This window comes from Myodes glareolus, chromosome 9 (assembly GCF_982192425.1).
Source record: "Myodes glareolus chromosome 9, mMyoGla1.1, whole genome shotgun sequence".
Taxonomy (NCBI): Eukaryota; Metazoa; Chordata; class Mammalia; order Rodentia; family Cricetidae; genus Myodes; species Myodes glareolus.
Window position 1 is genome coordinate 90487010 of NC_142034.1, and position 25762 is coordinate 90512771.

Genomic DNA, 25762 nt, shown 5'->3' on the forward strand with positions numbered 1-25762 from the left:
TGTTTACACCAGTTCAGATATTTATAGTTCAAGAAAGAAGAACAAAAACCATCAGAAGACAGTTTACATCCCATTCCACATGGTAATTACAGGTTTCCAGACAATAAATGAATCAGGAATTTGTCCTTGGTTCTATTTTGCCTCATTCTTAAAATAATTTAGGTATTTAATGATACATTTTTTATACTAGTGCCATTTCTAATTGCACAGTTAATGGTTTAGTGGGTAAAAGGGCTTGATGTGCCAAGTCTGATGATTGGGGTTTGAATCTCTAGAATCCATGTAAAAGCTAGAACCCAAGTCCCTGTGATCCCAGGTGTTTAAGATGATAAAGAATGAAAAATTTCAGGCTGTCAGTTGATTAGAGAGCCACATTATACAATTTTGCAACTTTATTGAGCTAATATACACAGAGTAGCCATGATTTCAGTGAATAGGAAATTAGGAGGTCTATAAAAATTTAAAATGCATTGTTTGATGCTCCCAGAGTTAATCTTTGGTGGTTCTGAAATAATATGAACTTAATTATACCTAGAATTCAGTGTTGCTAAGTTTCTGTGCAGGTTAGAGGGATGACCAACTGTGAAATGAAGCTGTAGAAAGCACATCTGTGCATACTTTTGTATTACTGCAGTGTAATTTGATGCTACATTATTTCCACACTTTCCTGTATGATTCTGTAATAGAGTAATTTGTTAGTAATGTGAACATGAAGTCTGAATTGAAGGAAGTTTTGCAATTAAATTGGAAGCTAATTAGAAACATCATGGAAACTATACCATATTGATAGTCATATATTTACTTTGCTACATTGGATACTCTAGATGTCTTCATTAAGGTCCCTAACGACTCTGTACACGTGCACTGTTCAGTAATATTAAAAGAGCCTAAGTGATCTTTTCTGATATTAGATCAAGAGATTTAAATTAGTTTCTAAGGTACTTATTAATTATTGACTGCAGCTATCACAGTAGGCTTCAAGCAAATATCTAGAACAAAAACCATTTACCCCCATTCTTAAGATTGTATAAAAAGTACTAAATTGAATGTTATTTTGAAGCTTAGTTGTTATGAGCTGTAAATGTTGGGAAATAATATATAGAGTGGTATGCATTTCTAAGGTTCATTTTCATTCATTTTCTCCTTAACTCTATGTACCGAAATTTTTCCTTAAAAAATGAGCTCTTGTGGTTGTAGAAATAACAATACTTTTTTCTTTTTTTTTTTTTAGATACTTTTAAGGGCTATTAACTAGCCCTTAAATGTGATGCTTTGGTATTTAATTTTTAAAGGTTAAGAATTAATTGTGTCTCTACTTGGTTATTTTTCCAAAGGGTACTGTGGAACACTGCATAATAGGAGTGATAATCCTTTCTGAACTGACTCAGGAGATGAACCTGGTAAGCTTCTCCATGGAATTGGATGTGGAATTTGCTTGGGTAATATTGTTTCTTTGGTACTTTTATTTGTGGTAAAATATGTAGTTGTTTTGCAGCATGAAACTCATCATTTTTTTGTGATTGTTTTAATAGTTGGAAAATTAAATGAAAATACATTACTGAAAATCATACCATAGTATAAAACCCAAAATAAAAATAGAGGGAAATAGGATGTAGTACTTGTTCTATGGGTACTTGGAGAATTGCCTTTCCGTTCTTGTATATATGTTAAACATAAAATGAATTGTATGTAAAAGAAAGACAGACTTTTATGCGTTTATAAATAAAGGGCAAATAGTTTAGAAGATTGAGTCTTAACTATTCTTAACTATATGGCAGGACTCATCCAGGTATAGACCCTAGCTATTAGTCCTTTCTGACTTGAATTTTCACCCTGCACAAGGAGCATTTTCAGAAGCTACAGCTCCCCCAACAGGGCTTTCTAAGCCCAGCAGCCGAGGATATGTCATATGTTCCTGTTCCCCTTTGCTGTCAGCATGGTTTTCAACAGGACAGAAACAGAAGTTGTGTTCTACATAGGATCATTTTATGAAGGGGATTGTAGAGTTTGACTCGAGAAACTGGCATCTTCCTGAGTGGTGATTGTGTGTCGAATGTGAACGTGAGCATAAGGAGAGCTGATTGTGTGTATGTAATGTGAACGTGCACATGAGAGCTGGTTATGTGCATGTAATGTGAATGTGCACATGAGGAGATCTGGTTGTGTGCATATAATGTGAACGTGCACATGAGGAGATCTGGTTGTGTGCATATAATGTGAACGTGCACATAAGGAGAGCTGGTTGTGTATGGAATGTGAACATGCACATAAGGAGAGCTGATTGTGTATGGAATGTGAACGTGCACATAAGGAGAGCTGGTTGTATATGGAATGTGAACGTGCACATAAGGAGAGTGTGTATGGAATGTGAACGTGCACATAAGGAGAGCTGGTTGTGTGTATGGAATGTGAATGTGCACATGAGTAGAGCTGGTTGTATATGGAATGTGAACGTGCACATTAGGAGAGCTGGTTGTTTATGGAATGTGAATGTGCACATGAGGAGAGCTGGTTGTGTATATGGAATGTGAACGTGCACATGAGAAGAGCTGGCATCCGTCCTTTGTAGTCACAGGATTTTACAGTTGAAATAACCAATTTTATTGCTGTTCAGTGATGAATTAAAACAAATTTTATAGAATTTTCACATTTGAAAGTCACCTTCATTTCCATGTCTGTCCATTCTTTCTTCTCTTACAGAGGATGTGAGGATTATCTGCCTTGCCAGTTTTTCCTCTTCATTTCAGGAATAGCTATTTTGTTGGCAGGGATATGATGAGAGGGACCTTGACTAATCATAGTCAGACTCTGAATGACTTTAAAGAACTGGAGCTCTTGTAAAGTTTAAAAAGTAATTTTTTATGTTTTTGTAAGTTTCCTTTATGAAAGTGAGAGACTAGTATAGTAACCATAGGTACCTACTTGCTAACCTTAAAGCTGATTGAGTCATTTTCCACTTTACAACAAGAAGCAATATAGGCTACCCTGAAACGGAGGGTTCTGAGGTTTCTTTAGTTCCTAATTTCTTACTTAGTTTCTTAGTAACTTATAATGTGGATTTTTTTTTTTTAGTGGATTTTTCAGGCATGGTTTCTTTGTATATCAACTCTGAATATCCTGGAACTCACTTGACCTTGAACGCCCAGAGGTTCATCTGCCAGCCTCTGTGTCCCTAGTGCTGTGATTAAACTCTTGAGCTTTCTTCTATTGGTAATGTGTATTCTAATAAAAGTGTATCTTGGAAGGCCGGGCGGTGGTGGTGCATGCCTTAAATCCCAGCACTCGGGAGGCAGAGGCAGGTGGATCTCTGTGAGTTCGAGGCCAGCCTGGTCTACAAGAGCTAGTTCCAGGACGGACAGGCTCCAAAGCTACACAGAGAAATCCTGTGTCGAAAAAACAAAAACAAACAAAAAAAAAGTATCTTGGAGAGCAACTAAGTATCTTTTAAAATATACAAACTTTCAGTAATGTTTGGAGGGTAGGACAAAGTTCTTTTTTGCCCATTTGGTGAGTTGATGCTTCCCCCCCCACCCCATTCCTGCAGCCCCAGGGAATACTTTACATTTCCTTCTACAAAGGCATTCTTTCTTCTGGTGGTCATGATACCACCAGTGGGTTTTTTTTTTTTAATTTTTCTTTTAAAGTTATATGTTGCTATTTAGTTCTGCTTCTTTATTCAGCCCCAGCATGTCCTTAGAGCAGATGCCTGCTTAGAATCATGTCTCATGTTTGCTTCTCACATTGTATTAGTATTCTTCAGTTTGGGAGAATTAGTTAATCTCTGCACATTACAGTCTGTTTTAGTCAGGGTTGCAGTTGCTGTGATGAAATAACATGACCAAAAGCAACTTGGAAGAAAGGGTTTATTTCACTCACAGTCTATCTTCAATGCAGTGAGGGCAGGAACCCAAGCAAGGGAGGACCCTGGAGCCAGGAGCTGATACTGAGGCCTGGAGGGGGCTGCTTGCTGGCTTACTCCTCATGACTTGCTCAGTCAGCTTGCTTTCTAATAGAACCCAGGACCACCGGCACAGGGACAGTACCTCTCACAATGGGATGAGAAATTGCCATACTGATATGGCTGTACCAACTTGTACTCCCACCAGCAATGCAGAAGTGTTCCCTTTCCCTCACAACCTCTCCAGCATAAGTTGTCATCAGTGTTTTTGATCTTGGCCATTCTTACAGGTGTAAGATGGGATCTCAAAGTGGTTTTTAAAGAAAAAAAATCTAAACTAGGTTTTCCTAAAAGTTAAAAGAGATCGCAAACATTGTCCCACATTTTTAGAAGCCACTCTGCTGTTGTTGATTATATTTGTTATGCAATCATCAAGTAAACTACATACACCAGTACAGTAGGGGCATGCATATACATATCAGATACCTATGTATAGTCAGGGCATACATGTGTAATATCAGATGCATATGCCCATACAGTAGGAGCATACATGTACAATATGAAATAATTGTACAGTCTCTCTCAAAATACAGTATTTATATGAATATCCTGACTGGAATAAGCATGCAAGTTTTGAGGAAAGCACAGATAAAGGCAGATTTGTCTTTAGATCTATGAACAGTTGCGTTGTACAGATTTTTCCTTTTCAGAATTAAAAGTTTCATATAGTGTGTTTTTGATCGTGTTCATTCTTTCTTCTCCCAACTCTTCCCAGATCCACTTACCATTCCTACTTACACACAAATGTCTTATTTTTTTTTAATCCTGCATGTTTTCTTTGAAGAGAGATAATTATACCCTCTATATAGATTTTACAAAGAGTAGGTAAACTAGCCTGAAGGTGGGTGGTTGGGGCAAGCCTTTGATCCCAGACCTTGGGAGATAGAGGCGGACCGATCTCTCAGGTTCTAGGCCAGCTTCAAACAAACAAACAAGCAAAAAACTGTCAGCATAGGACCTAGTATGTAGAAGGCACTCCATCAACTTAAGTTTCTTCTCTTCATGTTATGGACAGTATACATTTTAAAGATTGTTTCAAGGAGTAAGTGGACTAATACATTAAGAATATTTTCTAAACAGGACTAGTGATGCTGTCTGCTCTTAATGATTTTTATGAAAAAGAAAGGTTTTGATGTTTTTAGCATGAGAGGATTTAAAGTCTGGTTTAGTAAGGGAAGGCTGGGGAGTTGACTCAGCGGGTATAGCATATGACAAGCAAACACAAAACCCACTTTGCATCCCCAGAACTTGTGGCAGAACTTCCTGGGTGTGCAGTCGACCCTTAATCCCAGTGTGTGGGATGCAGAAACAAGAACTCCTAGCTACCTGGCTAGATGAGTCAAAATAGTATGCTCCAGATTTCATCAGGAACCCCCATACACACATGCACACCATACGTACATGCATACATACATGCATGTACAGCATACAAACATATACACAGAGTTTGATTTACAGCAGAATGTTGCAAATGCTAATTAATGTAGCATTTAGGGATAGTCTGAATTGTACCCTGTAGTTAAGAAAGTATCAGATAATCAGTTCTTAGCTCACCTTTTTTTTTAAAAAAAATTCTTTAAACAGTAGCAGGACAAATGGTTTCCTTCTGTCTTTCAATTGTAAAAGAAATAAATAGTAAATCAATAACTTTAGGCCACTGTGTTAATGAATATTGGACTATCAGAACCTGTTTGTTCCTTTTTGATAAATGGAAATATGTAGCATATGTGTGTGTGTGTGTGTGTGTGTGTGTGTGTGTGTGTGTGTGTGTGTGTGTGCGCGTGCGTGCGTGCGAGCGGGTATGCGCTATATAGATTTGCATAGATATATTTATTAGGAGGAGTTCTGGAGATGTGCTAAGCAAGTGTTCCCAGCCCCACTGTGTAAAACCAGTTGTACATTTTAGGTTATGGACTCAAGAGCTAGTAGTCTTAGTAATTTGTTCTTAAAAACTTAATTTTATTAGCTAAAATTTCAGAGATTGCACGTTGTGTACATAGTCAAATTCTTGAGTATCATGTCTACTTTTATTTCCAGAAATTCAATTGCATAAATCAATGACATATCAAAATACTTTCATATATGATATTTTATAACTGATTCTTTTAGCTGGTTTACATATTAGAATTTGAGGAGTGTTTTAGAGGTTTCTCCTTTTATAGGTAGCGTTTAAGAGTTAGGAAAATTATTTACATTCTATACATTATAGGTTAGAGTTCAGGAGTCCGTGATCTCAGTGTCTGTTACTTTTATTATCTGTATTATTTTATTATATTGGCACTGAAAGTACAATGGATACCCTGATAGTTTTTGGGTAGGTTCTAGTACTGTCTCTGTCAGTGAGTAATCTCAAGCAGGTCACCTTGAAATCTTTTGGAAGCTCTGTATTTATGATTCTCTGATTACTACTGCCATTATATTACATAGTTAATGTTTGCCTTATTTTCCTATAGCTTTGGTTAAACTAATTCATCTTGATGTTTTAGGTTGATTATTCCAGACCTTCAGCAAAACATAGGAAGGTAGCTACCTCATTCCGTGATACTTCACTAAAAGACATCCTAGTGTTAGCATGTTCCCTCCTGAAGCAGGTAAGTCAGCAGGAGAACTATGGGAATCTTAATTTCAAATTAAATGCTTGAAATGAATTTCAAGTGGATTGTTTACCTCTGATTTTGCCTTTAAAAGACTTGTTGTGGTCAATCTTAAAAGTAGTAAATCTGTATATACTTTTTTACGCCCCAGGCTTGGAAGATGAAATCCATAGAGAATTCAGTGTTTGTGTTATAAGCAATAGTACTTTTTAACCCTCCTATTATAGATTGTTTTATGTTTTATTTTATTTATTTATTTTAGCTTAGTTTAGTTTTGTTTTTGTTTTTTGTTCTTCAAGACAGGGTTTCTCTGTGTAGCTTTGGAGCCTGTTCTGGAACTAGCTCTTGTAGACCAGGCTCTCCTTGAACTCACAGACATCCGCCTGCCTCTGCCTTCCAAGTGCTGGGGCTAAAGGCATGCTTACCACCATCCAGCCCTACTGTAGATTTTAAATTGGACAGGCTCATTGAGTTTTACTTTTTTTATATGCCTGCCCATGTTTTGATGGGGATACAGTTTCCATTTTTTCATAGTTTTCCCAGAATTATTCTAATAGTTTCTTTGGGAAATAAGAATTTCCTACTTGTTTCTTAGTGCATGGTGGAGCATGCATGATTTTGGTGTGCATGATATTCAGCTCTGTTGTATAATGAAGGGTTCCTTCACACTACTCAAACTTGTTTCTTTGGTGATGTAAAGCATTTTCCAGAACACCTCACTAAGCTCTGTTTCCTGTCTGTTCAGTTTTATAGGCTGAGTGTTTTTTATAAATATTGGGGACCAGAAGTGTCCCAGATTTTGGAGTGTTTTGAATCTTAGGATATTTTAAGTTGAAAAAATATTTATGAGTTGAAAAATTTCAAAATCTGAAATTTGAAATTTACCAAAATTCAAATTTTGAGTGCTCAAGAAGTTTTAGATTTGCAGGTCGTTTTAGATTTTAATTTTTGGATTAGAATTGTTAACTTGTGTGTTAGCATTCCAGTCAGTGTAGTAGGTCTGATTTAATGACTATTATTTTAAAGATATTCTTGTAGTGTAGAAAAAAATCATCTACAAAGGTAGATAAAATAGCAAAATTGATGGTCTTGAACTTATCAACTGATTTAGTAACCACTCACAGTTAATCTTGTTTCATGTATGTTCCTGTCTTTCTATCTGATTTCTCTTTGTATTATTCTCTGAGAAGTCTAGGCTTCTCTACAAATACTTCATAATGTCTAGGATCTACTTTTCAGACTGTGTAGGAATGGACCTTATCTAAAGACATCAGGACTGGACTCCAGAAGCTAATGTTCTATACCCAACTAGGACATATCCTAGGCCTAACAGCCACATGGCCTTTGTCAGTTGAATTCATCTCTTTTATACAAGAAGTTATCCCAGATTTTCTTGAAGAAAATTAAGTCTCAATTCAAGCTGGTGAATTCTATGCTTTCTTTATACAGTTTGCTATGTAAAGTATTTGGTCTAAAACCTCATATATTTTTCCTTTGAGACAGGGTATTACTATGTAACCCTGGCTCGCCTGAACTCACCATGTAGACAAGACTTGCCTTGAACTTACAGAGTCTTGCTTGCCTCTACCTACCACGTACTGGGATTAAAAGTGTGTGCCACTATACCTGGCCTAGGTTACCTCTTAGAACTTTAGAAGGCGATCTGCAATATGTAGTTAAGTATATTTTTTTTCTCATTTTACAAGATGAAATTTGAAAGTCATCTACTATTGTAGAAATTTGTGGACAAAGATTTTTCCTTTTTTTTTTAACTAATTTTCATTTCACACTGAAGAAGTATTTAAATTTATGAAGTTGAAACTTATTTGCTCATAATGTTTTGTTTCTAAATTTGAAGGTGTTGGCCAAACCTTTAAATCTTCAGGATCAAGATCAACAAAATCTGGTGATGCAAGTCTTAAAACTGGTCCTCAACTGCCTGAGTTTTGACTTCATTGGAAGTTCAGCAGATGAGTCCGCAGATGATCTTTGCACAGTGCAGATCCCAACAACCTGGAGAACAAGTAAGAAAAGAGATGTTTAACATGAGAGATGGTCAACATACATGGTACAGAATTAAGCAACTCAGCTGACCTGCTCATAAGTTGTTAGTTCTGCTTTTTTTAAAAATGGTCTAATAGGAGAATTGTAGTTCAGAAAAGCCACTGACAGTCAATATTGAATGCTTTGTCTAGTTCATAACTGCTATATTTTGATTTAAACAGTAGAAAATAGACTTGGGGAAATGTTAAGATTTTTGTTTGGAAACTTCTACATAAGTAGTGAGAAAGTCTAACAGTTATCCAGTGGTATTTTTCAGAATTAAAGGTGAACAGATCAGAGTAAGTGACCCAGGAGAGCAGAGTTGTGATTTACTTCCTGACGGGTACACCAAGAAGAAAACAAGGTGTCCCTCATGGAGCAGACCGTGCCACTAGGGAGCCTTAGGTGGGGAGGCTGGAGAGCCTTTGTTAAGGAGGCATTATTCTCAGTTGGGTCTTTCCCACCTGTGCAGCAGGGAGACTGGCCAACTTTGCCTCTGGTTGAATCTCTCCCTCCCGTAACTATTTTCCTTGAAATGTTAAACTAGAAAAGCTTCAGATTTGGGGATATCAGGTAGAGGATCAACATGTAAAAAAAATTTTTAATGACTTCCAACTTAGGAATCAAAGATTAATAAACAAGGTTAAATAAACATTCCACATCTTAGTTGTGGTGATGAATTTGTAAACCAACACATGCAATAGAAATGCACAGACTAAAAATATGTACACACACCTGAGTAAACATAAAACTGGACTCAGTACGACTGGGAGATTGTGTTGGACTTCCTGACTGTGGAGTTGTAGTGTTGGTTTTTATAAGAGATCCCTAGTAGGGGAAAGTGGGCAAAACATGGTATAGGTCTGTATACTGTATGTGAATCAATAATTTATTAGCTTAGAAAGTTTTAATTTTTTTAAAGAGTTGGAGAACTAATATATAAGGTGGCGAATAGAAATAAACTTTAAAAGGGTGTGGTTGACATCTCTTATTATAAAAAATATAAAAACATATAAAGAGCTATAAAAAGGGTAAAACATTCCTGTGACAAGAATGAACTCTTGCCACATAATTTAACAATTTAATAAACAACTTAGAAGAGAAAGTTAATGAAACTTACAAAGTAGAATTAAAAAAAGCAAGATGTTTTGATAGGAGAGAAAAATATCTGTAAGGAAATAAGGTGAAGCCAGGAGGTTGAGATTTGACTATTGGAAGTTCTAGAAAGGGAGACAGAAGGAAAGAACAGAAGGAAATTCGAAAACCCAGAAAGGTTCTCAGCATTAAAGGATGAGTTTGTGCATTGAAAGTTGTACCAGGAAAACAGAATGTGAGCGAAAAGATATGCACTAAGCTTCGTGTTCATGATGTCCCAGAACAAAGGCTTGCTGTGTATGAGAAAGGAAAAATAAGTCACTACTGGGTAGTGATACTGCTGCACACCTTTAATTGTAACACTCAGGGGGCAGAGGCACACAGATCTCTGAGGCCAGTCTGGTTTATAAAGCGAATTCCAGGACAGTCAGGACTACACAGAGAAACCCTGTCTTAAAAGTCAAGAATAAATTGAAGAAGAAGAAGAAAAAACCCAACTGCAGCAAGTGGCCATGTTGTATGTAGAGGTCTTGACATTCTTACTTGTGTGGTGTTTTAGTGAAAGTAATGGTGTTGGAAAAATCATCTTTTTTTCCAGTTATCCTGGAACCAGAAACATTGGATCTTTTCTTCAATTTGTATCACTCGCTCCCACCACTACTGTCTCAGTTAGTAAGTACAAGTTATCCATTATTCCTTAAAGATAAAATACCCTGATAGTTTGTTGTTACTGTTCTGTACTACTGGGGAATTGAACCTAGGGCCTCACATCTTCAGTGTCAGTGTGTAACTGGGCTGCATGTCTAGATTCTGTGTAGTGTTTTGGACAGGGTTGTGCTGTACAGCCCATACTGCCTTTAAACTTGTCTTCCATCCTCAGCCTCCTTAGTGCCAAGCTCAACCTCGAACCTGTGATTCTTTTTCTAATCTGAAGTGTAAGTAAGGGTAATGTATATTTACACTTATATTCTGAATTACTTAAGAAATTCTTCTGCATTAATTATGTTTCTCAAGTAGCTCTTTCATTTCTGAGTGTATTTTGTTACATTACCCATCAGAATTTGTTAATAGTTCATTCTGCTTTCTGATTAAGCTCAGTGCTAGTAACTTACCTTGCTCCTCCCACAGGCAGGACAGCCTGCCAACCTCTGCCTTTGTCTCACTCCCTCATCAGGGCTGACCTTGCTCAAGTTCTTCCTTCTTCTAACCTTCTGACTGTTCTTCAACCGGACTGGTTATATGTCTTACGTGTGGCAGGGAGTCTCCATCAGAAATCTCTCAGAAGCAAAGCTGACCCACTCACTTAATTTTGTTCTCCTCACTCTTACATACTCAATTTTATGTTGAAATTTTCTTTGCTACATAGAACTTTGAGACTATGAGCAACATCTTTGTTGAGTATTAAAGATCTAGCAATGTTGGGGAAAATGTAAGTTTAATAAAAATGTCTAAGGTGCTAGTAGTTGGAGACTTGTGTCTCTGGAAAAATGTTCAAGATTTAAAGTGTATTTGTTTAAATATCACATAAAAGAAAGAGTATTACCAAGTGCTCTACTGTTGAGCTTCATCTCTAACCCAACAAGTCTCTTCTTGCATCTCTAGTGTAAGGTTTAATCTGAGTGTCACAGGTGCTTATCTGTGGCTGGGTTTCATCCTTTTCTTTCAACCAGGAGAATTGCTTTTAGTTGTTAAACAAGCATGAAGTCATATGATTATATTTTAGTATAAAGCAAAAAAAGTACCCGTGATTGAAAAATGTGGGAGAAAACATCTGCTTTGTGATAAGTAGCGTGATGCCTGGTTATGTGTGCTTATCTTACGTCATCCTCATGATGACCCTGCAAGATGGATGTCACTGGCCTTGCTAGGCTGACCTGACAAACAGAAAACAGACCCAGAGTGGCTAATTGGCTCTCCCCAAGGCAGCAGAATAGACACAGATCAAAGCTCAGGTCTCTTTATCCCCCAAACTATGTATTGGTATTTGCTTTTAATACACTGATGGTTCCCAGTCCTGAGTATCAGAGTTGCCTAAGGAGGGCCGTTTTTGTTTTTTAACAATAGAGGCAGTGGGGAAACCAGAGCACGGCCCGAACAGAAAGATTCCATGCTCGTGCTTTTTTTCACCATTATCACAGACATTTTGTATGAAATCTCCTATTAGAAATATTTCAATATTGGCAGCTAATGGTGATTTTTTTTTAAGTTGGCAAGTAAATATGTGAACTCAGATAAAGCTTGCAGAGACCAGCTTGTCCGTTGGGTTAATGTGAAGACAGACTGCAGTAACTGCTGTTGAAGTTAGGAACCTAAGTGATGAAGTAGCCTGGGAATTTAGGATGATAGTTAGGTCACAGAGACCTGCTTGGGAACGTTCAGAAAGTTACTAAATGTCCCAGCAGCATTTTCCAGCCCTGTAAGATACATGAATGGTATAGGATATATTTCATAACCAAATAAATTAGTTATGTGCCCGATTCAGTCAAGGATATTTTTTTCCTCCTTTGCAGGATCCATAATATATAATTTATAACAATCTGTACTTAGAACACCAAGTTCATTGGTTCACAGACAGAATGGGTATCTTAACAGTTGGGAACCTTCTGAATGTATCCAAATCTAGTGCCTGTTTTGGCAGATTTGGCCTATAAAAAATACAAGAGAAGATATATATAATCAGAATGAGGAATCCAGGTATCCAGCAAGACAAAGAGGTGGAATAGGATGTAAATAAAATAAGAACACTGGTGTATTGACATCCTCCCCGCCCCCATGAGAACGACATAATGAAGCCCTCCTTTTTTCCTTTTTAAAATTTCTTTAGTGTGAGCTGAGTGGTGGTGGCGCATGCGTTTAAGCCCAATACTTGGAAGGTAGAGACAGGTGGATCTCTGTGAGTTTGAGGCCAGCCTGGTCTACAGAGCAAGTTCCAGGGCAGGCTCCAAAAGCTACAGAGATCCTGTCTTGAAAAAAAAATTCTTTTTTGTGCACGTGGAGTGCATGTTTATGTGTACGTGTCTGTGTGTGCGTGCACGTGTATGTGTGTATGCAGCAATGGACTAGCATGTGGAAGCCAGAAGAACTTGTTGTCTTTCTCTGTAGCTGTTAATTTTGGTCCCGTGGAACAGGTTCCTGAACCTGAAGCTTCCCTCTTTTGGCAAGCTGCTGGGGTCTGTCTCTCTCACCCCAGCACTGATGTTACAGGCATGTGTGGCTATGTCCAGCTTCATCTTCAGGTGTTTAGGAAAGTGCCATCATCCACAGAACCATCTCCCCAGCCCGCGAGTTCCCTTCCTTTGTAAAATTGAAATAAAAAACTAAACCAAAAATGTCAGGGTTTTGAAAGTCAGAGAAGAATGTAGTATCCAAGCAGAAGAGACTGAGAGTTTGAAAATAACCCAAGTGATGCCTACAGGTGCCGTTCTAGTATGGCACAGAGGCTTGTGGGAGGTCTTAAAATTGAAATGAAAAAAGAATTTTTGTTGTTTTCTTTTTTAGGCACTTTCATGCTTAGTTCAGCTTGCTTCTACAAGAAGATCCTTATTTAGCAGCCCTGAACGTGCCAAATACCTTGGTAACTTAATTAAAGGAGTAAAAAGGATACTTGAAAACCCCCAGGTATTTATGAAGTAATTTAATTCATGCTTAGCATATAGAAATTATATTTCTGCTTATTGATATGTAATAAAGTTTTTAATTTATTGTGTTTCTGGAAAAAATAGTATTGTACTCATTTTCCTGAGGTCACATTTGCTGTAGTTAGTTCTTAGAAAATATTACAATATTTTTGATGTCGACTTGGTGCTCTTTCTCTCTGGTTTAAGTGACTGAATAAAAGCCAAACGTTGTTATCACTGTACTTTTTTTCTCTGTTTGCATGTGTAAACTGCTGAAGTGGTTGAGGCTTATGTCTGCTTTTTGAAGTAGGAGACAACTTAAATTTAACTGTTAGTGTTGAAGTAAGTTGCCTCAATTATGAAATAATGTCTTTTGCCCTCTTGTGGACTCCTCAGTTTGTAGCTTTAGAAGTGGACCCCGCATTAGCTTCAGAGCTCCAGCGTCAGTGCACACTTGCAGAGGCGCTCGTGAGAGGTTTGGAGTGCTTAACAAGTAATTGTGTCACTTTTAGTTTTGTTTTTCTGGCTTATAGCATTCTGTAAAAGCATAAACAATAGCTTATAAATGATAACTTAAGAGTTTTATATATGCTTCTTGGTCACTGGCAATTTTGGAAGCATCTTTGTATAGAAGTAAAGTTTTATCATTTTACAGAGACATTTGGGTTTGTTTTTTTTTTTTCCCCTGCTCTTGAAGAGATTTTCTTGTTTGTTTGTTTGTTTGTTTGTTTTTGATTTTTCAAGACAGGTTTTCTCTGTAGCTTTGGGAGTCCTGGAACTTGCTTTGTAGACCAGGCTGGCCTCAAACTCAGAGATCTACCTGCCTCTGCCTCCTGAGTGCCAGGATCAAAGGTGTGTGCCACCATGCCCTGTGAGATTTTTTTGTTGTTGTTAATTTTAATTTTTTACAATATTTTTTATTTACTCTTAACAATTTTGTCTGTGTATATAACATATCTTGCTCATGTGTAAACCAAATACCCCTTGCTCACATCTTCTTTACCCCAGTACTTCCTGGGTGGAATCTATAACATATGCATTTGTTTTTATCTTTTTCATTTTAATTCAGGTCTTGTATTTACTCATTTTACTGATAGGTGGGCTTTTATTTTAAAATCATAAGTTATCTGTGTAGCTTACTGTTACGAGCTTTATTATGGGAGATACTTGGCCAATGTCAGCTGTTTCTCGTAAGCTGTTTTCCTTCTCATGCTAGTATTTCACTGAAAAGTCATTCTGGAATTTTAGTATGCAATGGTATATTTAATACACAAGTGTGTATTAAAAGGCCTTGTTGTAAGGTATATTTTTTGAATTTGTCCTAGATAATAGATACTATTTTTCTTTCCTAGAACCCCCATTAGTATAGATTCTTTAAGTAATATTATTGTGCCAGTTCATTTTTAAATTTATATGCCAGCGAAGGGTTTAAATATAGAGGTAACATTTGTACTGTATTCAAACCAGTCACAGTTGCCTGAAAAGGCCTTTTTTTGGTCTGTTCCTTTACCTTTCCTTCTAAAGGTCCCCTGCATGCTGTGGAGAGGTTCTGTTAAACTTTGTTCCTTTAATGCAGTTATTTGTTTGAATACCTTTTTTAGAGGCAGGAAATTAACTTGGAGCCATAGAGCCTATAGATACTCAGTAAGTGTCAAATTCAAAGAATTTTCTGTGTTTTGTGCACTTGTAGGACACACACACACACACACACATCACACCACATTGCATATTTTTTTGTGTGTAATAAGTTCCCAGACCTTTTAATTTAATCATCTTAGTGAGATGCTGCTTCTAAAAGCTCCACTTTAGATTCCTTACTGTTAATTGACACTAACACTAAATCTAGCAGGTATCATTTGTGTTCTAATATTGTTATCTACCCAACCGCCACAAAGTCAGTACCCATGAAAACCAGGGGACTTAATAAAAATACTTGGAGATTTTTTTTATCAGTTTTCTTGAAGAGCCTTTCTTTTGCATCTTAATTTAGGGTTTGTCTGATCCTGGTAATTATCATGAATTTTGTCGATTTTTGGCTCGTTTAAAGACAAACTATCAGCTGGGAGAATTAGTTTTGGTGAAGGAGTATGCTGAAGTTATTGGATTGATTGCTAATTTTACTATTACTAGCCTACAGGTAAGTACAAATGTATAATTGAGATTAAACTGTAATTGTAAAAACAATTTTACTGGTATAGGTTTGGTGGAGGTAGTTTCTTTTTAAATATTTGAGTACTTTATAATTATTCTTTACAAAGTTTTTAGGTAAAATAGTCATTGCAACACATAAAATAATAAAAATTGCTATTCTGCTTAATATCTAGTCATCGATAAGAATCTATAGTCAAATCTATATAAAGAAATAAAAGGATAGATTGCATTATGGGAGAATTGCAGATTGTATTATGGGAAAAGTTCTTTGTAAGTTAATGGGAAGCTCTGTTTCCACTTAGTTTTAGTGCTTATAAAATATTAGTGGAATTGGATCCTAAGGAAATGTGTTATTATTTTAGCAGTCATTATTGTAAGTGGCACAATGAAAGATGTTAGTTTTTGAATACTTCTTGATTTGTGAAATTTGTGTGGTCCTTAGTTATATAATCAGAATAAAAGTTAATTTTATCAGGGCCAGAGATAAATCTCAGCTGACAGAATGCTTGCCTAACATCCACGAGAACCCCAGGTTCTATCCATACCGTCATGTAAACTGGGTATGGTTGTGTGTATCTGTAACAGCAGCACTCAGGATGTGGAGAATCACAAGTTAAAGGTCCTTCTCAGATACATTATGCATTCAGGGCTAGCTGAGGCTACCACAAGGACCTTGTTCAAAACAGAAAACCACAAACTAATACTAGAACAACAACAAAAACCCAGTTAATTTTATCTGTAGTAATTTTACTCTATGATTTTTAGTCTAGAAAGTTATAATGTCATTTTGAATAACATTTGCTGTGTTTCTTTGTAGCACTGGGAGTTTGCCCCCAACAGTGTTCACTACTTACTAACTCTGTGGCAGAGAATGGTAGCATCGGTTCCTTTTGTGAAATCAGCTGAACCCCACTTGTTAGACACTTACGCACCTGAAATCACCAAGGCTTTTATCACTTCCCGTTTGGAATCTGTTGCCATTGTTGTGAGGTATTAAAATATTAAATGTCTTAATGTTTATCTATCTTGGAATTATTAAAGATTGAAGTAAAATGTTAAGGTTCACCATTGTTGGTGTAGTTTTATGAGTGCTGACAAACATGTACAGTTGTGTAACCACCACCGTACGCATGATAGTAAGCGTAGTGCCATCACCCTCGAGATACTTTTGTTCCCTTTTTAATGAGCACACAGATCTGGCAATAACTAATCTGTTTTCCTATTGTTTTTGCTATTTCTAGAATATTGTGCAGGTATAGCCATCAGTATTCGCTTTTGAAATCTGGTGTTTTTCATTTGGCACATGTGTTTGGAATCCCTCCATGTTGTATCAGGGGTTCCTTCTTTTTCATTCCGGGTAGAAGCCCATCTGTGAATGTGTCAGTGTTCCCATTGACTGTTCGTGGATACTTGGGTTGCCCACTTCTTTAGCAATGGGGAAAACTGCTGGCTTCATTCCTGTGCACAGTTTCATATGAACATAAGTTTCCATTTTGTTGTGTAAAATACCTACACAAGAGGGTTTCCTGGTAGCATGGTAAGTACATATTTTCCTTATAAAAGCTACCAAACCATTTTCCAAAGTGGCTCTCACATCTGTACATACACTTACCTACATTATATGAAAATTTGATTGCTGCCCATTGATGATTTTTTTTTTTTTTTAGTTTTATAGTGAGTCTAGTAGTTATGTAGTGGTACCTCTTTGTGGTTTTAATTTGTATTTTGTCTTTATTCTTTGTCAACTATGTTGCCGTGGGGCTGGATAGATAGCTGTGTAACTAAGCATTGGCTTCTTTTTCAGAGGACTCGGGTTCAATTCCCAGCACCCATCTGGTGGTTCACAGCCATCTGTCTCTTAACTCCAACCCTGAGAATTTAAAACTCTCTTCTGGCTTCCATGTGCACCAGGCACACACGTAGTTCACAGACATACACACAGGCGAAGCACCCATACATATAAATGAAAATGATTTAAAAAAATTTAGCTAGTTCCCTTTAAATCTGGACTATTTCCTTAAATCGAGAGTTTAGAAGTTTGTATATTCTGTTCACATTTCGTTTGTTAAAATCGTAGAGACTGTTTTCTCTCTCACTGCGTGTTATTTTCCTTTCTACTTTCTGAGTCTAGGAGATTGTACGTTTTACATTCCCTGAGCTCCTGCTTATTAGTTTTGTTCTCTGTATCTTGTTTGGTGCCCTGTCTAAGGGGTTTTTGCTTCATTCCAAGTCAGAGCTTTCCTTTGCATTTTTATAGTGTTAGGATTTTGTATACCTTTAATCCCAGCACTCAGGAGCCAAAGGCAGGTGGATCTCTGAGTTTGAGACCCAGCCTAGTCTACAGAGAGTTCCAAAACATCCAGGAATATATAGAGAAACACAAAACCAAACCCAACAAAATGTACACTTAATGTATGAAATCCATTTGCAGTTAATTTTTGTTCTGAGTGTGGAAACATGTCTACTCTGAGCACATGAAATACTGAGGCTGCATAGTTACAAGCTCAGTGTAGTGCATGGAAGGCCAGCTTGGGTTCCAAAGACAGTCTGTCTCAGAAACAAACAAACAAAAAGTAAACGAACAAAAAAGCCAGGCTTTCTATATTATATGTATAGTGTTTGTACATATGTATATTATATTAACATTGCATAAAGTCCAGGTTCTTCTGGTCTCCATCATGTTTACTTTGGATGATCAGTTAGGTACCCAGTGCAATTGTAGATAAAGACTGTCCTTTCCAATTGAATTTCATTCATACTGTTGTTAAAAATTAATCCACCGTATGTATTTGGTTTCATTTTGAGACCCTGTTCTTACTATCCACATATCTTTCCAGTGCCCTGTCTTAGTCACTATAGGTAAAACTTTGAAACCAGGCAGTATGAGTGTATTTTGGCTACTGTACCTCATTTCTTTTTCTTTTTTCCCTCCAGTTTATTCATGGTTGAGTGCTCTACCTGAATGTACACCTTTACGCCAGAAGAGAGCACCAGATACCCCTAGAGATGGTTGTGAGCCGCCACGTGGTTGCTGGGAATTGACCTCAGGTCCTCTGGAAGAGCAATCATTGCTCTTAACAGGCCATCTCCATCCCATCATTTCTTTCTTCATGTAAAATTTAGCATACATTTGGCAGTCTTTTTATTTCATTTAAAAAGTATTATTCTGTGTGGGAGAATATATGCCTAGCACCTGTGTCCAGGTCAGAGGGAAGCTTTGTGGAGTTGTCTCTGTCCTTCCTTCCGTCTCTATATACATGGTTCCAGGTGTTCAGGTCAGGTCCACAGACTTGTCAGCAAGCACTGTGCTCGTTGGTCTCTCTGACCCAGTCTGTGAATTTCTACAAGGAAATTCCTGTGTTTATGGAATGTTATTGAATCCCAGATGTTAATTTTGGAGAGGCTGAGACACTGCAGCATTATCAGATCCTTGGTCAGCAGACATGGTCCATCTGCCCTTTGGTTCCTGTAGCTGTTCGGCTTCTTCTGTCAGTACTTTGTAATTTCAGCTTTTAGATTTTAGTATACTTAAGTTAGATTTAGTTAGCATCTTTGCATTAAATTGTTATTTATTTTTGAGAACAGTGTCTTAAATTTACATCTAACTGAGGCTGGTCTTAAACTCCTGATCCTTCTGTCGTGCTTGAATTATAGGCATGTGCCCCCTCCCTAGCTTACCATGCTTTTTAAATCATATAACACTGGACACTGTTGTTTAATATTCCATTTTTATTTCTTCTTTGCCCTTGTAGAGTAGCACAACTGGTTTTGTATTTTGAGCTCATTTGTTATGATCTCGGTAAATTCACTTCTTAATTCTAGTAACTTTTTTTGTGTGGAGGATCTTTTGATAATTTGTGTGTGCATAATCATGTCAGCTTCATAAATGGGATTTTATTTTTTTTTTACCTTCTAATCCATTTGTCTTTTATTTTTTGGTTCATCATAGCACTTTTACATTACAAAATTTCAATGTTGTAATTAATATGTACCAAATTATAAGGGAATGTCCTCTGTGTTTCAGAGATAACTTAGATGACCCCCTGGATGATACTGCTACCGTGTTCCAGCAGCTGGAGCAGCTGTGCACAGTCAGCAGATGTGAATATGAAAAGACATGTACTCTTCTTGTGCAGCTGTTTGACCAAAATGCGCAGAATTATCAAAAGCTCCTGCATTCAGCTTCTGGGCTCGCTGTGGATATGGCAATTCAAGAAGGTCAGTCTGTGTCACAGTTGTGAGCAGCAGTGTGCTGTAGTGAGTATTGAGTAGAGTCAGTGTCAGAGCCTGCTGGGAGCTGGGTGGCATACCTCTTTAATACCCACACTAGGTTAGAGAGGCAGAGGCAGGCAGATCCGTGAGTTCAAGGCTAGTCTGTCCTGATGTAAATGGTTCTGTTTTCCCCAGTGTCCCTGAGTAAGCAAACCATTGATTTTATTAAAGTTATTGGGTATTTTCGTGACTTTATTTATTGTTAATATTTTTCTGAGACACAGAGGAGACAACTCAACATGGACTCTGTAGAGCTGCTGTTAATAACCCTCAAGCAGACAGTGTGATATCATTGTCTTTGCCAGTCTGTTCCCATCTTTCCTATAGTGGATTGCAAACTCGGCCAAAGTCAGCCAGTAAAAGAGACCTCATCAGATTTTACTATTATTCGGGTATCTGTCTTCACCATGTTTTTTATTTTTATGTCTCACTTTCCTTATTATTTTGTCTTTAACCTTACTGAAGGGGGGTATACTTATTTCTTTATATCTCATTAAATACTTTCAGGTAGATAGCAGGAACTTTTTTTTCAAATTTTTAAAATGCAATAGAAAGATGAAAGAATTTGTAGTTTTGCTATTTGTCAGGTTAGTATACAAAATAGTGGATTTCACTGGCATAGCTAAATGTTTGTGTTATTATACCGTTTTCTTACTCATTCCCTTTCCCCTCTTCCTCCACACACCCTCTGCTCCTCTCTGGCTGTCTCTGCTCCCTTTCTTCCTAAAGAGAGTCATTTCCTGTTTCTATATCTCATACATTCTGTGACCTCCCTTCCCCTCTCCTCCTGTGTCTAGTTTCATAACATACACACACCCACAGATTTTTTTTGATACAGACTCTAGAGCTTTCACTTCTATTTTTTTTCTCTTAGGCATTACTTTTATCACATAAATTTTGATGTTTTCGTTTCCTTTCTGTTCAAAAACATTTTCTAATCAAGGTATGTCTTTGTTAACTCTCTTTGTTAGACTGATGCTTTTCATTTATAGGTATTTGAGCTTTTCCTGGCTCAGCTTACTGCTTTCTGATTCCTCCCCAGGTCAAGTGCCACATTGTCTGATCTTACCCTTCTGAATTACTGGGACTTGTTATATGACTCCACGTGTCGTCTGTACTACTTTATATCTTTCAGTTTTTGTTTCATGTAGACATTGGTAGTGATATATCTTTTTTATTTTTATTTTTTTTATTAAAAATTTCCACCTCCTCCCCTCCTCCCACTTCCCTTCCTCTCCCCCCACCCTCCCCCTCCTTCTCAAGGCCAAAGAGCAATCAGGTTTCCCTACCCTATGGGAAGTCCAAGGTCCTACCCACTCCCCCCAGGTCCAGGAAGGTGAGCATCCAAACAGACAAGGCTCCCACAAAGCCTGTCCATGCAGTAGAATCAAAGCCCAGTACCATTGTCCTTGGCTTCTCAGTCAGCCTCCACCGTCAGCCACATTCAGAGAGTCCGGTTTGATCACATGCTCCCTCAGTCCCATTCCAGCTGGCCTTGGTGAGCTCCCATTAGATCTGTCCCACCATCTCAGTGGGTGAATGCACCCCTCGCAGTCCTGACTTCCTTGCTCATGTTCTCCCTCCTTCTGCTCCTCATTTGGACCTTGGGAGCTCAGTCTAGTGCTCCAATGTGGGTCTCTGTCTCTATATCCATCCATCACCAGATGAAGGTTCTATGGTGATATGCAAGATATTCATCAGTGTGGCTATGGGACAAGGCAAGTTCAGGCACCCTTTCCTCTGCTGCTCAAGGAACAATCTGGGGACATCTCCTTGGACACCTGGGAACCCCTCTAGAGTCAAGTCTCTTGCCAACCCTAAAATAGCTCCCTTAATTAAGATATATACTTCCCTGCTCCCACATCCACCCCTCCTTCGTCCCAACCATTCCATTCCCTCAAGCTCTCCCCATCCTCCCCTTCTCCCTTCTCTCCCCCCATCTCCCCTTATTCCCCACCTTACCCTCACCCCTGTGCTCCCAACACCTGCCTGGCAATTTTGTCAACTTCCAATATCCAGAAGGATAACTATATGTTTTCCTTTATGATAGGGGAGTTTAGCCAATCACATTCTGTTCGTGGGGCGTGTCGCCTTAAGGCAATAGTTTACCTTTAAACTTGGCAGGTGAAAGCCCCTGTGCTCTCTCTCTCCCTCTCGATCTGGCTTGGATCCAGCGTTCCAGCAGGGTGAGAGTCTGTGTAAGTTTTCCCTTCTGTTTTTATTAGAGCTGTATCTTTTGTAAGATAGTCTGGGGACTTTTCATTACTGATCGCCCTACGACATCACCTTTAGGTTCACTTTCTTATTTAGCTTCTCTAGGATCATGAATTATAGGCCTAATGCCCTTTATTTATGGCTAGAATCCATTTATGAGTGAGTACATATCATATTCCTCTCTTTGGGTCTGGGTTACCTCACTCAGTAAAGTGTTTTCTATTTCCATCCATTTGCATGCAAAATTCAAGATGCCATTGTTTTTTACCGCTGAGTAGAACTCTAAAGTGTATATGTGCCACACCTTCTTTAACCATTCTTCTATTGAGGGGCACCTAGGTTGTTTCCAGGTTCTGGCTATTACAAATAGTGCTGCTATGAACGTAGTTGAACAAAATGCTTTTGTAGTATGATAGGGCATCTCTTGGGTATATTCCCAAGAGTGGAATTGCTGGGTCCTGAGGGAGGTTGACTCCCAGTTTCCTGAGAAACTGAGAAACACTGATTTCCAAAAGTGGCTATACAAGTTTACATTCCCACCAACAGTGGATGAGTGTTCCCCTTACTCCACATCCTATCCAGCATAGGCTATCATTGGTGTTTTTGATTTTAGCTATTCTGACAGGTGTAAGATGGTATCTCAAAGTTGTTTTGATTTGCATTTCCCTGATCGCTAAGGAGGTTGAGCATGACCTTAAGTGTCTTTTGGCCATTTGAAGTTCTTCTGTTGAGAATTCTCTGTTCAGTTCAGTGTCCCATTTTTTTAATTGGGTTAATTAGAGTTTTAATGTTCAGTTTCTTGAGTTCTTTATATATTTTGGAGATCAGAGTTTTGTCTGACACGGGGTTGGTGAAGATCTTCTCCCAGTCAGTAGATTGCCTTTTTGTGTTAATGACAGTGTCCTTTGCTTTACAGAAACTTCTCAGTTTCAGGAGGTCCCATTTATTCATTGTTGCTCTTATTGTCTGTGCTATTGGGGTTCTATGTAGGAAGAGGTCTCCTGTGCCCATGTATTGTAAACTACTTCCCACTTTCTATCAGATTCAATGTGGTCAGATTAATATTGAGGTCTTTAATCCATTTGGACTTGAACTTTGTGCATGGTGATAGAAATCGATGATAAAGGTCTTGGAGAGATTAGGGTAACAAGGTTCATTCCTAAATATAATAAAAGCTATATACAGCAAGCCGACAGCTAACATTAAATTAAATGAGAGAAACTCAAAGCCATCCCACTGAAATCAGGAACAAGACAAGGCTGTCCAATCTCTCCATATTTGTTCAATATAGTGCTTGAAGTTCTAGCAATAGCAATAAGACAGCATAAGGAGATCAAGGGGATTCGAATTGGAAAGGAAGAGTCAAACTTTCGTTATTTGCAGATGACATGATAGTATACATAAGCGACCCCAAAAACTCTACCAAAGAACTCCTACAGCTGATCAACACCTTTAGCAATGTGGCAGGATACAAGATCAACTCCAAAACATCAGTTGCCCTCCTATACACAAAGAACAAACATACTGAGAGGGAAATCAGAGAAACATCACCTTTCACGATAGCCACAAATAGTATAAAGTATCTTGGGGTGACTATAACCAAGGAAGTGAAAGATCGATTTGACTAGAACTTTAAGTCTTTGAAGAACGAAATTGAAGAGGATACCAGAAAATAGAAGGATCTCCCTTGCTCTTGGATTGGGAGGATCAATATAGTAAAATTGGCAATTCTACCAAAAGCAATCTATAGATTCAATGCAATCCTCATAAAAATCTCAACAAAATTCTTCACAGACCTTGAGAGAACATTAATCAACTTTATATGGAAAAACAAAAAACCCAGGGTAACCAAAACCATCCTATACAATAAAAGTACTTCCGGAGGCATTACCATCCCTGACTTCAAACTCTATTACAGAGCTACAGTAATGAAAGCAGCTTGGTATTGGCACAAAAACAGGGATGTTGACCAATGGAATCGAATCGAGGACCCAGATATTAATCCACAAACCTATGAACACCTGATTTTCGACAAAGGAGCTAAAATTATACAATGGAAGAAAGAAAGCATCTTTAACAAATGGTGCTGGCATAACTGGATGTCAGCCTGTAGAAGAAAGAAGGTAGTGATATATCTTATTGGCTGGCATTTTCCTGTTGGATCTGTCGTATCAGTGTGACAGCTCTCTCCTGATTCCTCACATTTCCTCTCACCTCCAATCTGCTTATGGCTTTGGGTTGTTGGTGTTTTTTCTAACAGTTTTTGAAGACAGGGTTTTTCTGTGTAGCCCTGGCTGTCCTGCAATTCACTCTGTAGATCGTGCTGACCTCAAACTCAGAGATCCGCCTGCCTCTGCCTCCCTAGTGCTGAGATTAAAGACATGTACCTCCATATCCTGGCTTGTTAATGTTTTTATTTTTAAAGCATCTCTTGTAAACTGGGTGGTGGTTGCGCATGCCTGTAATCTCAGCACTCACGAGGCAGAGGCAGGGGGAGCTCTGTGAGTTTCAGGCCAGCCTGATCTATGAAGTAAGTTCCAGGACAGCAAGTTTCCTGTCTTGAAAACAAAATGAACAAATAAAAACAGAAAAAGTATCTTTTGTCAATAGTATATAGTTCTCTCTTTTTGTCTGCAGTGTTTCCCATACTAAATGGTGAGTGAGGGCATTATCAGTTTAATGTTGTCAGAATAGTTTCCTTAGAGCAAGGCTTCTTAATGTGCTAGGTGAGTAGCACTCACTGTACCATTGACCCATGTCCTCAGGGTTGGAATGAGCTTTCTCCTGTCTCTGGGGATATGTGCGTAAGCTGACTTGGGGTTGTTGCATTGTTTCCCCCTCCACCTAGCACTGAAGTTCCTTGCAGCTTTTTGTACTGCTTTCTCTGTTTGGACCAGATTTCCCCCTTAGTTTACATTTTCACTGAAGATCTCGCTCTGTGTCTGCCTTCTGCATGGAACTCTTGCTGTACCTCTCCTCTGGCCTTTAGAACTGGTTAGGTGCCTGTTGTCTCAGAACCCATGTTGTGATGTCTGGCCCACAAGTTATTTCTGACCAATGAGGCTCTGTTTTATCTTCTTGCACTCAGTAGGAGGTTGGGTGCTGTGTAAATGACAGAAAGGCCCCTCTTTGGATGCTTCAGTGCCAGGTTATATGTACCTGTGCTGAGTACAGAGTGGATTTTAGTTCCTTCGTAACTTGGACGGTTTTTCCTTTGTAGATATATGATAACCCTGTACTTAATGTGATGTAGTACTTTTGTCTGGTGACACAAAGATGACATTTTTAGTATTTTTTTTAGGAGTACATTCTGTGTATACATACTTGGACTTACAGAACAAGGTTTCTCAGCTTCTGTCTTGTCACTGTGTCTCAGCCGGTGTGTCCTTTGCTTTCCAGCTGCTGTGTGTTTTATGTTGTGTCTGGTAGCTGCTGTGTAACCCAGACTGACCTAGAGCTCTTGACAGTCCCCCTGCCTCAGTGTCCTAAGCATATAGGAATGATCCACCATGTCTGGCTAGCAAATGTTTCTTTAAAGAACAAGATAAACCAAGAGCATTTTCAGACAGATGCAAGCAGAGTGTTCTGCCTTGCGTTCCTAGCAGTGATAAACTCTTGTAAGTAATTTAGACAAGACAAGAGAGAAGTTTAAAAGACGCTGTATAGTGGAGTAAGTAGAATGATATGCTGAGTGACTGTAGCCATAGCTCAGGAAGTTCAGCACCGCAGCCTTGGATGATTGAAGCACAGGTTGAGGAACTCAGGATGCCCTTATCACTATGTGAGAGCAGTGGTGAAACCACAGCAGATCTGTATGG

The 25762-nt window shown here is 38.2% G+C and overlaps 1 protein-coding gene across 3 annotated transcripts in view; it reads left to right on the top strand.

Annotated features, from left to right (window-relative positions):
- Ranbp17 (RAN binding protein 17) overlaps positions 1-25762 on the top strand; it is a 328128-nt gene that overhangs the window by 35800 nt on the left and 266566 nt on the right. For all 3 annotated transcript variants that reach the window (XM_085694844.2, XM_085694845.2, XM_085694846.2), the window contains 8 exons: positions 1335-1400; positions 6445-6549; positions 8411-8576; positions 10289-10362; positions 13189-13308; positions 15298-15444; positions 16276-16448; positions 19483-19676. In XM_085694844.2, the coding sequence (XP_085550970.1) occupies positions 1335-1400; positions 6445-6549; positions 8411-8576; positions 10289-10362; positions 13189-13308; positions 15298-15444; positions 16276-16448; positions 19483-19676 (1045 nt within the window). The remainder of the gene's footprint in view (positions 1-1334; positions 1401-6444; positions 6550-8410; positions 8577-10288; positions 10363-13188; positions 13309-15297; positions 15445-16275; positions 16449-19482; positions 19677-25762) is intronic.